The sequence below is a fragment of the Mastigoproctus giganteus genome, chromosome 9, assembly GCF_048544385.1.
Source record: "Mastigoproctus giganteus isolate SK-2022 chromosome 9, ASM4854438v1, whole genome shotgun sequence".
In the NCBI taxonomy this organism is placed as follows: domain Eukaryota; kingdom Metazoa; phylum Arthropoda; class Arachnida; order Uropygi; family Thelyphonidae; genus Mastigoproctus; species Mastigoproctus giganteus.
The window spans coordinates 197,584,328-197,600,728 of record NC_143583.1 but is presented as its reverse complement, the minus strand read 5'-3'; the positions used below and the strand labels follow the sequence as shown (position 1 = coordinate 197,600,728).

The following is a 16,401-nucleotide window of genomic DNA, read 5'->3' as shown; positions in this document are numbered from 1 at the left end:
GCTCTGGGGTTACTGTTTCCCATATGTAGTACTTTACATTTGTCAATGTTAAACTTCATTTGCCACCTCTCAGCCCATCTGTTCAACCTTTCCAGATCCTGTTGCAGCAGCATAGCGTCAGTAGTGTCCTTAACGACCCTGCCAACCTTTGTATCATCTGCAAACTTGGACATTAAACTTGATATCCCATCATCAATATCATTCATAAACACCGAAAACAACAACGGACCCAACACGGAACCTTGAGGAACTCCACTAATAACATTAGTCCACGTTGAGCAGTGTCCATTGATTACCACTCTCTGTCTTCTGCCACTCAACCATCCCCTTATCCATAGTAGCAATTTGCCTCCAATGCCACACTGCTCCAATTTGTGCAGCAGTCTTCCATGTGCAACAGTATCAAAAGCCTTTCTAAGATCCAAATATATAATATCAAAGTTATTCCCTGCATCCAGTTCTTTTGTGACTACATCATAGTATCCAATCAAATTGGTCAGGCAAGACCTGCCCTTAACAAAACCATGCTGCGTCTGAGCTATAACTGAATTCTTGTCTAGATGATCCTGCAGTGCTTCTTTAACCAGTGCCTCCATTAATTTACCTGGAACAGAAGTTAAACTAACAGGTCTATAATTACTTGTGTCAGCCTTTGATCCATCTTTGTGAATTGGGGTTACATTTGCACATCTCCAGTCTATGGGTACCTCCCCTGAGTCCAAAGAAGCTCTCATAATTATGGCTAGGGGTTTGCATACTTCCTTTGCTGCCTCCTTTAATATAACTGGATAGATCCCATCCACCCCAGGTGCCTTTTTTATGTTTATCCTCAACAATCTCTCCTCCACTTTCCTCTCAGTTATTACAAAATCATCCAGCTCACTGCCAATGTTTACTTTACCTACATCATTCTCCTTCCTGAATAACTCCTCATGCGTGAATGTAGATGCAAAATACTCGTTTAGATTGTTAGCCACCTGAGCAGGATCCTCAACTGTTGAACCATCAATATCCAGTGGACCAATCTGATTCATCCCTTTCCTTCTCGAGTTCAAGTATGTAAAGAACTCTTTTCTGTTTTTCTTTGCATCCTTTGCCAAGGATTTTTCGTAGTCTGCCTTTGCCTGCCTAATCTCCTTTGTGACTTGGTTACAGACCAACTTATATCTATCATAGGCTTCCATGTCACCCATTAATTTATATGTATCCCATGCATTTTTCTTCTCTGCCACATGTCTCATTAGTTCATCTGACAACCATTTAGGCCTAAACCTTGAACAATATTTCTTAGTTGGTATGTAAAGCCTGGTAGCCTCCAAGATTAGTTCCTTGAATGCTTCCCATTTTGAGTTTGCTGTTGGTAACATCATCAGTTGGTCCCACTGTACAGAATTTAAATACTGTCTCAGACCATCATAGTCGCCTTTACGAAAACAAAAACCCTTCCCTTTACCTCTGATGGTAGTTACCTCCTTGAGTAAATCCCACTTCAACACACTGTGATCACTGCCACCTAGTGGTTCATTTATCTGCAGGTTCTTAATGCACGAAGAGTCACTACTGATAATCAGATCAAGAGTATTGCTCCCTCTTGTTGCCTCACGAACATGCTGATGTAGAAAACAATCATCCAATAAATCCACAAAAGCCTTGCTAGTGTGCGAGTGACCAACCCACAAATTCCAGTCAATATCTGGGAAATTAAAATCCCCCATTATAAGACTCTCTGATTTACTGGCCCACTCTATTTCCCTGTACAATATCTTATTATACTCATCAGAGTCATTAGGCCTATAGCACACTCCTACTCTCAATTTTGATTTCCCTATGCTTATGTCACACCAAACTGATTCGGCACTGCCCTGTCCATCGATGTCAACTGGCTTCACTTCCTTGGACTTTATGTGTTTCTTAATTAATAGCATAACCCCTCCTCCCCTCCTGTCCTGTCTATCCTTTCTATACACATTGTATTCCCCAAATTCCAGTTCCGCATTACTTATATCTGTGTGACACCACGTCTCTGATATCCCAACAATATCTGCCTTTGATGTTTTGAGCAATACCTCAAATTCATCAAATTTATTTACCAAACTCCTAGCATTGGTGTACACGCAGGTATACATGCACCTGTTTCTATTCTTAGCTACCCTAACGCAACCCATGTGTTTACTTGTACCGCAATGACTACCAGCAGTCTCTGAAATATCCTGCATCTTGTTTTTCAGACTTCTGCTCATATCAATAGAAGCAGTGCAAGAATCACTTCCACCTCTGCCAGTGGCTACTGTTAATCTATTAGTCCTTGTATCCCCCCCAACTAGCAGTTTTCCGACCCACCTAACACTGCCTCGACAGCATCAGCAAAAATTCTTGCACCCTTTCTATTTAAGTGTATCCCATCCCTGTAGAAGCAATCTCTCCTGTTAACAAGTACAGTCCAGGCTGAAAAAAATTCTACCCCTTGAGCCTTGCACAATCCCTCCAGGGCCGAATTGATCGACAAGGCTCTCATCATATACTCCCTCCTATCGTGTCTGGGCAGAATTGCAGACACTTTCAAGTTCAACCCTAATTCACGGCTTTTTTTCAGCAGTGACCTGTACTTGCTAAGTAATTCCGCCGGTCTCCTACTCTTAATATCATTCGTGCCAACGTGTACAACTATATCACCTTTTGTGCCCTTAAAAGATGATATCCGCTCTACAACGTCATCAACCTTTGCCCCTGGCAGACATACCCTGGTCCTATTCCACCTATCCTTTTTACAAAGCATGTTCCCCGTTTCCCTGACAATAGAGTCACCAACAACTACTAGTTCCTGTGGGACCAGCGCATTCTGCCTAGGGGGCTGCTTCTGTGTTGCCTGATGACCAAGTGCAAGCTCTGGCATTGATGTGGGCAGCTGAGAGCTTGATGGGCCCCTCAATTTATTTCCTTCGAGGGCATCCACCCTGTCCTTCAAGCTCTCATAAAGGCCCATAACAACGCTGAGTTGTCGCCTGATTTCCTTGCACTCCTTACATCGTGCACACACAAAGACATCCCCCTTGGCAGTATCATGTCCCGTACCCAACTGCTCCGCAAACATCAAGCAAACAGTGCATTTTAATAGACTGTGATTCAGAGGGCAACTGGCCCCCTCAGTTCTCCCCTGAACCACAGCACTCCCATTAGCTTGAGCCTTTTGCTTTGCTGCTCTGGTTAGAGTCATGATTCCAATTTAATTCAATAAAATTAAAACAAAAATTAAATCCTTAAGTTATATTATATATATATATATATTGTTTTTTTTTTTTTTTTTTTTTTCGGTATCTAGTGTTCCCTTTATACAACTTCCGTATCACGTGTAGCACTCTAGTTATGTATTAATTATTTGTTACGATTAAGTCGTTATATATATTTATAGAGTTAAAAATACAATTTAATTGACAATGAAGTTTATCAAGATTAATAGATTTACTGAATAATTGACAATATTATATTATGCACTATACTATACAAAGCTAATGCTATCGAATTCCGGATATGCTGTGTCGCGTTTCAGTAACGAGTGTTATCTACGAAGTCCCTTTATATAACTTCCGTATCAAGTTATGTATTAATTATTTATTTTTACTAATTATTTATGTTCCGTAACCTATGTGGTTATATGTATAGTTAAAAGTACAATTTAATTGCCAATGAAGTTCGACAAGATTAATAGATTTACTGATTAATGTTCACGTAACAATGGCGGCTGTCTATGAACGGTAAACACGTGTATTTGATACCCTTTCCGATACTAAGTAATACCTACAAATCTCTATCTAAGTTACTTTAACTTTAAGTACCGTAAATAGGAATATAAAGCTACTCTAAAAATAAGTTAATATGTCAATTTAAACTAATAAAGCAGAAAATAAATCAGAAAAAACTTCTCTGTTCCAGTAGCGGCAGAAAGGCACGTCCGTACAGGAAACTCTCGCCCTCAAGCTCCTCTCCTCTCACCCAGACTTTATAGTTTAGAAATGTGTATGGTCACATACCTTCTGCATAGCTTGTAATTGTGGTTTTATGTATTCCTGATCCACATCTATTGCATTAGCAATGTTAACAGCTGGAGAATTATGTTGTTAGTCATTTCATGTCAATTATATGTACTTGTTTATTTCTATGTGTGTAAGTAATTTATTACTTACACACATGACATGGAAGCCTATGATAGATATAAGCTGGTTTGTAACCAAGTCACAAAGAAGATTAGGCAGGCAAAGGAAGATTATGAGAAATCCTTGGCAAAGGATGCAAAGAAAAACAGAAAAGAGTTCTTTACTTTACCTATGTAAACTCAAGAAGGAAAGGGATGAATCAGATTGGTCCACCGGATATTGATGGTTCAACAGCTGAGGATCCTGCTCAGGTGGCTAACAAACTAAACGAGTATTTTGCATCTACATTCACACATGAGGAGTTATTCAGGAAGGGGAATGCCAGAGGCGAAGTGAACTCTGGCAGTGAACTAGATGATTTTGTAATAACTGGGAGGGAAGTGGAGGAGAAATTGTTGAGGATAAACATAAAAAAGGTACCTGGGGTGGATGGGATCTATCTAGTTATATTAAAGGAAGCAGCAAAGGAAGTAAGCAAACACTTAGCCATAATTTTGAGAGCTTCTTTGGACTCAGGGGAGGTAATCATAGACTTGAGATGTGCAAATGTGACCCCCATTCACAATGGAGGATCAAAGACTGACACAAGTAATTATAGACCTGTGAGTTTAACTTCTGTTGCAGGAAAATTAATGGAGGCACTGGTTAAAGAAGCACTGCAGGATCATCTAGACAAGACTTCAGTTAAAAGCTTGGACACAGCATGGTTTTGTTAAGGGGAAGTCTTGCCTGACCAATTTGATTGGATACTATGAGGCAGTCACAAAAGAACTGGATGCAGGGAATAAATTTGATATTATATATTTGGATCTTAGAAAGGCTTTTGATACTGTTGCACATGGAAGACTGCTGCACAAATTGGAGCAGTGTGGCATTGGAGGCAAATTGCTGCTACGGATAAAGTGACGGTTGAGGGGGGGGGGGTTGTTGTTGTTTCGTTTTTAGGAGCATTAGCAACTAAGGCCATATTGCTCCGGGAATATGCAGTGGTCATTCCCTGACCTTTACGCATCCTCCATATTTAGTAGTGACGGGCTCAAACCCGGTCTAATCAAGAAGTATGTGCTCTGCACTGCTGCTCCTTCCCACCTGGCGCCTCCGTAGCCAGGTGGGAAGGAGCAGCAGTGCATAGCACACGCTTCTTGATTAGACCGAGGTTTGAGCCCGTCACCACCAAATGCGGAAAGGTCATGGAATGACCACCGCATATCCCCGAGCAATATGGCCTTAGTTGCTAATGCTCCTAAAAACCAAATAACAACAACAACCTTCCCACCTGGCTAGGGAGGTGCCTCGGTTGAGGGGGAAAAGACAGAGGGTGGTAATCAATGGATACTGCTCATCGTGGACTAATGTTATTAGTGGAGTCCCTCAGGGTTCAGTGTTGGGTCCATTATTGTTTTCTGTATTTATAAATGATATTGATGATGGTATTTCAAGCTTAATGTCCAAGTTTTCAGATGATACAAAGGTTGGTAGGGTTGTTAAGGACACTACTGATGCTATGCTGCTGCAACAGGATCTGGAAAGGTTGAGCAGATGAACTGAGAGGTGGCAAATGAAGTTTAACATTGACAAATGTAAAGTACTATATATGAGAAACAGTAACCCCAGAGCAACATATCAACTCTGTGGTACTACACTGACAGTGGTAGAGAATGAAAAGGACCTGGGGGTAATTGTGCAGGCAGATATGAAGTTCTCTGAGCAGTGCAGATGGGTTGCAAGAGTAGCTCATGGTGTCTTGTCAATGATATACAGGAATTTTTCTAGCAGGGATAAGGAGATGATTATTCCCTTGTATAAGGCAATGGTCAGGTCACACCTTGAGTACTGTGTACAGGTCTGGAGCCCTCATTTCAAGAAGGATGTAGAGCTGCTGGAACGAGTACAGAGAAGGGCAACAAGATTAGTGAATGGAACAAAGGGTTGCTCATATGAAGAAAGGGTTAAGTTTTGCAAATTACAGTGTCTGGAGACTAGGCACCGGTGAGGTGATAGAAGTGTATAAAGCCTTGAATGGTTTGAGCATTCTCAATGCCAATGGGATTCTTCCTCTTGCTCAGAATAATCACCTGAGACGGCATAAATTCAAATTGAGGAAAGATAGATGTGGAGAAATTTGCCTTTAGCCAGCAGGTATTTGGTTGGTGGAACAGACTTCCATCCCTTGTTGTGGAAGTTGATAGCCTAAATAAATTTAAGGCTCAGCTGGACAGGTATTTCGAACGAACGGAGGGGTGAAATGGGAGTGTTTTTTTTTTTTTTTTCTCTTTTGGCTGATGCTGTATAAGCTTGCTTTCTTGAATCATATGCCTCTACTAATGGCAACTCGTTGTGAAGGTATTCACAATATGAGATATAACTTAAAACGATGCTGCTTTGCTAATATTCTGTTCATTCAGATTTGGCTATGTATTATTGATGCTTTCGCACTATACTTATACATAGCCTCTACTAATGCTAATGCTAATTTGTATTCCTAAATTTGCCATGTTATATTTTCAATGTATGTTCTTATATACTGTAAGCTGTTTCATTGATTGTCCTGCAGCAAGCTTGTCATTGTCATTATAATTCTGTTCATTATATGTGGTACATCTCGACGTGGCCACATCAGTCTGTCACTTTGTCCAGTATGACTCTGGACAAACCTGCGACTGGCTTGTTCTGCAGGTCCAGGTAGAATATATAACATTATGTTAAAACACTTAAACAAAATAGCCTTAAATTTGCTGCTGCTGATTTTTTTATTTTTATTTTTATAATTGAATCCTATTGGATAATTGATATCCACAGTCATGGCAACATTTCTTTGTCTTAGCTTTTCCCAAAGCAGGAAAAGATCAGTCAATCCTACAGAGCTGTTGACCAATGTCACTCAGCAGTTGCTAGGAAAACTGTTTGAAAAACCTCTATATAAGTGGCTCATGTGGTTTCTGGAAACTAAAAATCTAATGAACGAAAATCAGTATGGATTTAGACGAAATAGATCTACACTCATTGGTGGTCTAAGCAGAGTCAAACATCTGTAATGCATTTATCAAAAAGCAACATTTAGTTACGGTGAGCCTCTATGTTGAAAAAACTGACACAACATGGAGATTTGGCATCCTACATGGCTTTCACTATTTCAGACTAAGGTGGCAATTACCTCACCTCATACATGGAGCTTTCAAATTTCTCCCTGACTTTCTTTTTTTGTATTCTATGAATGCTAACATTTTATTGACTGTATTTCTTGTTTATCTAGTAATACATGTCAGAAATTTCATTGTACAGGTAAACCTCGATATATGCGTTTTCGATCAATGCGAGTTTCAGTTAATGTGGTCACAAACATTAATACCAGTCCTCTATATATACCCTCTAAAATTTCGAATAGTGCAGCCAATTATGAAACAAAAAATTTTTAACAACGCAAACAAAAAAGATGCCTGAAAAGGTGACGCTGTTATCGAAGAAATTGGCATCATTGGAAAGGTTCTTGGCTTTGAAGATGTTGATTCCCCTAATGTCAGAGAATGCCTGGATTCGCATTCACAGTCACTCACTGACACGAATATTATAGAATTGGAGCAACAGCATGCTTACGGTGAGAAAGAAGAAATTGCGACTGAAGGAGAGCAGTGTGTCTCTAAAGAAATTTCATTAAAAGAACTCGACCAGATGTTTAGAAATTTGGAAACTGTTAAACAACAAATTATGGATTTAGATCTGAATGTAGAAAGAAACATGCTAGCTCACCAAATCCTAGAAAATGGAATTAGCTGCTATCATAAATTTTACGAAGAGAAAAAGAAGGCTACAACTATTCAAATGACACTTGAAATATATTTTTCTAGAAAGTAGCATATCCATTTTTCACTCATTTTGTAGCTCATGTCTTTAATAAATGTTTTTTGGCTTACTTGCTTTTCATTATTCTTTATATTTCTATCTATGTACACAGTTTAAACGTATTTTTTTTGCTTTTCATTATTCTTTATATTTCTATCTATGTACACAAACGTATTTTAAAGGCCTAAATTAAGTCTTCTAATGAATGTTCCAAAACATCATGGATGAATTAAAATTTTTCCCATTGGTTTTTAACTTCGATATATGCGGTTTCAAGATATACGGTGCACTTATTGCCCAGATTAATTGCATATATAGAGGTTTACCTGTACTAACTTTTATGTTTCTTTTATTAAAGAACTGAACGTGTAACAAAGAGTCATCATGGATAAAGTTGAATATTGATCCATTATTAGATTCCTGTTTTTGAAAGGCAAACACTGAAAGACTATCCATCAAGTGATGTCTATGATGTATAGGAGATATCTGTCCATAGTATGACATAAAACATTGATGGAGACAGTTCAAGTGTGGCTTGGAAAGTGTCCACAACAAGGAAAGAAGTGGCAGCCATCCATATCTCACACTGCTGAATTCATAGAGAAAATTGAACAGCTGATCCCACTACACCTCAGAAGGAATGCACTACTGCTTACAACTAAAATACAGTGTTTACCATTATGTGATACAGTTTTATTAAAATAAGAAAATATGAAAACAAACCTGCTGGAATTAGATTAAAAGATCTGATAAACACTTGGACCATTCATCTTGACAATATTCTCCAAGAAATAGAGCAACCAGATCCATTCTGGTCCCTATAAATAGCTTCCTATAACAACTGCTTTGAACGTTGGAATGAAAATTCATTAGCCACCTGCAACATCCAGCAAATACAGGCAGTTCATTCAACTGATCATCCTCATTGTTATCAAATTTACACTGATGCCTCAAATACAGATACTGCTATGGGTGCTGCAGTGGCATCTCATGCATTGTACAATGCTGTCTCCCTACCAATAGAATGTAGTATATATACTGCTAAACTGTATGCCATTAAACTAGCTTTAGAACATGTTAATACCTTAGCCACCTCCCAGATCTTAATATATACAGACTCTCTGAGCACAGTATCAGCCTTAAAAAACAACTCCTCTTCAACATATCATATAATGCAATAAATTCAGGCCTATTTGTAGATTTGAAACAAAAAACCAGGCAGTAACATTCTGCTGGATTCTAGGGCATGAGGCAGCAGGTAAAGCTGCCTAATACCCAAATATTTTAAGCATAGTTCAGTTTTTTTTTGTACCTTATATTTGTTATAGAATGATAATACAAGGAACTTCTAAAGACAAATGGCTTCAAATCTGGCAGACACCAACCACTAGCAAACTTTATCAGATCAAGCAGCAATACAGCTATGGCAGTCTACAGAAAAAATCAGCAGGTAGGCACCTCTGGATAGGCATATCTTAGTCCTTGCAGCCCTTGTGCTGTTAAAAACAGCCATACCACAATGGACTGAATGTATGTTGTGTGGGCTGAAAAACTTAGAATAATTCTTGGGACAAGCCAACCTCCTCTGCTTAAGATCAGTTAACTGACCCTGGATATTAAAACATAGCCTTTATATATATATATATATATATATATATATATATTCTGTTTTATATTAACAAGTCAGTGCAAAGCATCATTTTACTTTGTAGTAAATCATCGAAATAGGTGAAAATTTCACCAACTTTAGTAGTCTGAGGCTTTCAGCCCTAAACCCCTTCTTATTCTGTTTTATTTATGGATAAAAAAATCATTTTAGTGGCAAAAAATTATGTACATACTTTATTATTTTATTGAATTGAAAAATAGTATGTTAGTAAAATATATATATATACATATTTGTAAAAGTAGATATGTTTGGGGCCCATTCATCTTTTACTTTTTCAAGGGGATTTTATTTTCAATTTTATGCAGTTTGCATAAAATGGTGTAGCTATCAAACAAGGTAATGTCTAATGACATAGACACCTGGAACCATACCAGTAAAAAAATAAAGGACACTACATAGCCTACATTTAATCTAACACTAATTATTATTTTAGAGAGTTTTTGTAGCAATGTGCAACCTTCCCCACCCCACTCACACAGGTAATTAATTACCTTGGTGGATAAGGCCAAGAACTTCAGCAGCTGAGGTGTTTATTTTTTTTTTGGGGGGGGGGGGGGAGTACTGATTCTTTTCAATTGCAAATGGGGGATACAGTCCTTTATTTTTTACTGGTATGGTTCCAGGTGTCAATGTCACTAGACATTACCTTATTTTGGTTTTTATAAATGTAATCTTAAATTTAACACTTCATTCCATTATGTGCCTTCATTCAAAATGCTTAACACATGGATTTTTTTTTTAGGGTTTTTTTTTTGCTCTATCTATGTAGTTAGTGAATTTTCCCTTTAATACGCTCTTAACTACCTGTAGTATGGTATATGATCTTACACCAAACTCCAACTTTTCCAAAATTATGATTTTGGATGGCTAGTCATTTAGTAAATATCTTGGCTTTCTGTAAAGAGCTGGCTACCATTCAAGAAGGGTTCATTCAGGTATCATAAAAAGCATGCAATTAAAATTTATTTGAATTTTATCTGTCTTGCACAATATTCCCTTAAAAAATTTAGCACTATGACTTATAAGCTATAAACTCTTACTCGGTTGAAATAATATAGATTCTTTTTTGCTTATTTTGTTCTCTTCTAGATTCCTAGAAGCTATGGTTGCAAACGGAATGTTGAAGAAAATAAACTTCCTCCCTTTCAACCCAGTGACTATATAGTGCAGGGAGAGTTTGTTTATCACACCTATGATGAGGAGGAATCAGAGGCTCTCAAAGAGTCATTTGTCAGTGACATTGAGGTAATTCACATACTTTCTGTAATATACTTTGCATTAATACATGGCGCCTCCGTAGCCAGGTGGGCAGGAGCAGCAGTGTGTAGCACACGCTTCTTGATTAGACTGGGGTTCAAGCCCGTGACCACCAAATACGGAGGATGCGGAAAGGTCAGGGAATGACCACCGCATATCCCTGGAGCAATATGGCTTTAGTTGCTATTGCTCCTAAAAACCAAATAACAAATAAACAAACAGCATTAATACACTGGCGTTCTAAAGTAAAGCTACAACCATAAAATCTGATATCAAGAAAAATTGGTACTTATTAGAATTCTTTAAACTTTTTGTGGAAAAGTACTCGGTGACAGTTCCAGGATTTTCTAAAAAGGGTGGGGGGCTAATTTTCTAAAGAGGGGGTTAAAGTAGTGTTCCGGAGATTCACTTAGATTTAATAATCATGTAGCAGAAGAAGAAAAAGAAAAAAAAAAAAAAAGCAGCATATTATGATCATAAGGGGAAGAAGGCTGCAGAGAATATAAACCTCAGGGATACATGCAGTAAATGTGCATATTTTTTTTATTATTAGCATTAATAGAGGCATGTGATGCAAGAGAGCAAGCTTATACACCATCAGCCAAAAAAAAAAAAACCCATTTCACTGATCCATTCATTCCAAATGTTTGTCCAGTTCTGCCTTGGATTTATTTAAGCTATTAACTTCCACAACAACAAAGGGAACTTTGTTCCAGCAATCAACAACCCACCGGCTAAACACAAACTTCTGCACATCTATTCTACAACTCTCTTTCCTCAGTTTGAATCTATGCCCCATCAGGTTTGTAATCTGAGCAAGAGGAAGAATCTCATCAGCATTGCGCCTGCTCAATCTATTTAAGGGCCTTATAGACCTCGACCAGATCACCTCGCAGGTGCCTAGTCTCCAGAAGCTACAATTTGCAGAACTTAAGCCTTTCTTTATAAGGGCACGCCTTTGTTCCCTTCACCAGTCTTCTTTTCCTTCTTTGTACTCATTCCAACAACTCTACATCCTTCCTGAAATGAGGCTTCCAGACCTGTACGCAGTACTCAAGGTGTGGCATGAACATTGCCTTATACAAGGGGATAATTACCTCCTTATCTCTGCTCGCAAAATTCCTGTATATTATTGACAAGACCCCATGACCTACTCTGGCAGCCTGTCAGGAAACTTCATATTTGACTGCACAGTTACCCCCACGGTCTCTTTTATTCTCCATTACCCTGATTGTAGCACCAGTTATTACATTTCTCTGCAGTACTTTGCATTTGCAGTACCCATATGTAGTACTTTGCATTTGTCAATGTTAAACTTCAGTTGCCACTTCTCAGCCCATCTGCCCAACTTTCCCAGATCCTGTTGAAGCAGCATACTGTCATTACTGTTATTAACAACCCTGCGAACTTTTGTATCATCTGCAAACTTTGACATTAAGCTTGATATACAAAACAACAATGGGCCCACCACCGAACCTTGAGGGAACCATTAATAACATTAGTCCACGTAGAGCAGTACTCATTGATTACCACTCTCTGTTTTCCCCAACTTAACCATCCTTTTTGCCATTGTATCACTTGCCATTAATGCCATTCTGCTCCAATTTGTACAGTAGTCTTTCATGTGCAACAGTATCAAAAGCTTTCCTAAAATTCAGGCATATGATATAAAAATTATTTTTTGCATCTAGTTCCTTTGTGACCACATCATAGTATCCAATATCAGATTGGTCAGACAAGACTTCCCCTTGACAAACTCATGCTGTGTCTGAATTATTACTGCTGTCTTGTCTAGATGATCCTGCAATATTTCTTTATATATATATTACAAACAAATCTGTATATTTATGAATGTTATTATAAGAGATTATGAGAAAACAAAAGGAAATATTTATTATTTAACATCTAAATACAGTTAATCCCAGACCTTATTTAAGACTGAGTTATGTAACTTTGGCTTTACGTAAAATTTTGTAGTAAAATCTTAAAGGTACTTTCTGTATAATTTTTAAGAATTAAGTCAAATGAAGGCACATGTATAAGTTTTATTTTCATTCCCATACAAAGTACGTTGGTTAAAAATCTGCGGTGCAACTAGAATTTAGATCAATAGCTAGAGTTAACATTTCATGTTCTGCTTTTAAATATTCTGAAAAAATATTCAACGTGTTTGGGTCATGAAAACTACATTGGAGCACTTCAGAGAAACTCCCCTCAACGTTCAAGCCATGTGGACTGTGTCCCATCGGCTATTTAACATTAGCATTAATAGAGGCATATGATGCAAGAAAGCAAGCTTATATAGCATTAGCCAAATAAGAAAACCTTCCCATTTCATCCATCCATTAACTCCAAATGTTTGTCTAGTTCTGCCTTGAATTTATTTAAGCTGTCAACTTCTACAATGACCGATGGAACTTTGTTCCAGCAACCAACCAGCTGCTGAATAAATGCTGATTTTTGCACATCTATTCTAACTGTCTTTCCTTGATTTGAATTTATGCACCCTCAGGTGCAGAATCTGAGCAAAAAGAAGAATCCCATCAGCATTGAGCTTGCTCAAACCAATCAAGACTTTATACACCTCAATCAGATCAGCTCACAGGTGCCTGCCTAGTCTCCAGACATGGCAGTATGCAGAATTAAACCTTTCTTGGTAAGAGCATCCCTTTGTTCCCTCTCACCAATCTTGTTGCCCTTATCTGTACTCGTTTTCCAGTACTCAAGGTGTGTGGCCTGACCATTCCCTTATACAAAGGGATAATCACCTCCTTATCCCTGCTATCAAACGTCCTGTATATCATTGACAAGACCCCATGAACTGCTCTGGCAGCTTGTCTGCACTGCATAGAAAACTTCATATCTTACTGCACAATTACCTCCAGATTTCTTTCATTCTCCACTTACCCTGAGTGCAATACCATACAGTCGGTACATTACTCTGGTGATACTGCTACCCATATGCAGTACTTCACATTTGTGAATGTTAAACTTCAGTTGCCACTTTTCAGCCCATGTATGCACTTATAGATCCTGTTGCAGTAGCACACCGTCATTACTGTAATTAGCAACCCTACCAAACTTTGTATCATCTGCAAACTTGGACATTAAACCTGATATACCTTCATCAGTATCATTGATAAATACAGAAAATAACAGTTAGCCCAACACGAACCTATGGAGAACTCTGCTAATAACATTAATCCATGAAGAGAGTGTAATCCATTGATTACCACTCTCTATCTTCTCCCACTCAACCATACTTTTATCCATTGTAGCAACTTATCCTTAATGCCATACTGCTCCAACTTATGCAGTAGTCTTCCATGTGCAACAGTATCAAAAACCTTCCTGAAATCCAAGTATATGATATCAAAATTATTTTTTAAATCCAGTTCTTTTGTATCTACATCGTAGTATCCAATCAAATTGGTAAACAAGACTTTCCCTTAACAAACTCATGCTGTGTCTGAACTATAACTGCAGTCTTGTCTAGATGATCCTGCAGTGCTTCTTTAACCAGTGACTCGATTATTTTCCCGAACAGAAGTTAAACTAACAGGCCTGCAATTGTTCGTGGCTGCTTTTGATGCCCCTTTGTGAATTGGGAATACATTTGCACATCTCCATTCCATAGGGACCACCTCTGAGTCCATGTATGCTGTCATAATCATCAGAATCATGTTAAAGGCCTGCTTACTTCCTTTGCTGCTTCCTTTAATATAACTTTATAGATATGATCCACCCGCAGGTGCCTTATTTATGTTTAACTTTAGCAATTGCTCCTCCACTTTGCTCTCAGTTATTACAAAATCATTTAGCTCCGTGCTAGAGTCTGATAAGTTTCTGGCCTCCACTTCCTTACAAAGTTCCTCATGTGTGAATGTAGAAGAAAAATACTCATTCAGTTTGTCAGCTATCTCAGCAGGATCATCAACAATCGAACCATCGATATCAAGTGGACCAATCTGATTCATCCCCTTCCTTCTAGAACTTACACAAGTGAAGAAGTCTCTACTGCTTTTCATTGCATCCTTTGCCAAAGATTTCTCGTACTCTGCCTTTGCTTGCCTAATGTCCTTTGTGACTTGATTACAAAGCAAACTGGTATGGTAGATATAAGATAGTCTTATACATACCATAGGCATCTGTGTTTCCTGATAATTACTATGTGTCTCATGCATTTTTCTTCTCTGCCACATGTCTCATTAGTTTATCTGACATCCATTTAGGCTTAAACCTTGAACAATATTTCTTAGTTGGCATGAAAAGCCTAGTAGCTTTCAAGATTAATTCTTTGAATGCTTCCCATTTAGATTTGGCTGTTGGTAACATCATCAGTTGGTCCCACTGTATAGAATTTAAAAATTCTCTGAGACCACTGTAGTCACCTTTACGAAAGCAAAAACTCTTCCCTTTACCCCGATGGTAGTTACATCTTTGTAACTACCACAGCAGTTCACTGTGATCATTGCCACCTAGTGGTTCCTTTATCTGCAGATTCCTAATGCATGAATAATCACTGCTGATAATCAGATCAAGCGTATTACTCCCTCTAGTTGACTCTCTAACATGCTGCTGTAGAAAACAATCATCCAATAAATCCACAAAAGCCTTGCTAGAATGCGAGTGACGAACCCACAAATTCCACTCAGTATCTGTAAAATTAAAATCTCCCATTATAAGACATTCTGATTTGCTGGCCCACTCTATTTCCCTGCACAACTGTTCATTATACTCATCAGATTCATTAGGTCTATAACACACTCCTACTCTCATTTTTCCTTTCCCAGTGCTTATGCTTCACCAAACTAACTCAACACTGCACTGTCCACCCATGTCAACTGGATGCAGTTCCTTAGATTTTATGTGATTCTTAACTAACAGCATTACCCCTCCTCCCCTTCTATCCTTTCTGTACACATTATACTCCCCGAATTCCAATTCTCAATTCCTTATCTCTCTGTGAAACCACATCTCTGATATCCCAACAGGATCTGCCTTTGATGTCTTGACCAGCCTAAAATTCATCAAATTTATTTACTAACCTCCTAGCATTGGCGTACATACAAATATACATGCAACTATACATGCACCTGTTCTTACTCTTAGTTATCCTAACACAGCCCATGTATTTACTTCAATGATGGCTCCCAACATTCATGGAAATCCCCACCACCTTGCTTTCGAGGCTGGTGCTCATTCCAATAGAAGCAGTGCAAGAATCACTTTCGTGTCTGTCTGCAGCTACTGTTAATCTATTATTCTGTGATCCCCCTTATGCTAGCAGTTTTCTGACCTACCTAACAGTGCCTCGATAGCATCAGCAAATATTCTTGCACCCTTTCTATTTAAGTGTATGCCATCCCTGTAGAAGCAGTCTCTCCTGTTAACAAGCATAGACGATGCTGAGAAAAACTACCACCCGAGCCTTGCACAATCTCTCCTGGGCAGAATTGATTGACAAGGCTCTCATGATGGTAT

General features: G+C 38.4%; 1 protein-coding gene across 1 annotated transcript in view; it reads left to right on the top strand.

Moving 5' to 3' along the window:
- LOC150081007 (uncharacterized) overlaps positions 1–16,401 on the top strand; it is a 193,640-nt gene that overhangs the window by 108,047 nt on the left and 69,192 nt on the right. Inside the window, exon 7 of the mRNA XM_090380885.1 lies at positions 10,750–10,905. Within this exon, the coding sequence (XP_090237011.1) occupies positions 10,750–10,905 (156 nt within the window). The remainder of the gene's footprint in view (positions 1–10,749; positions 10,906–16,401) is intronic.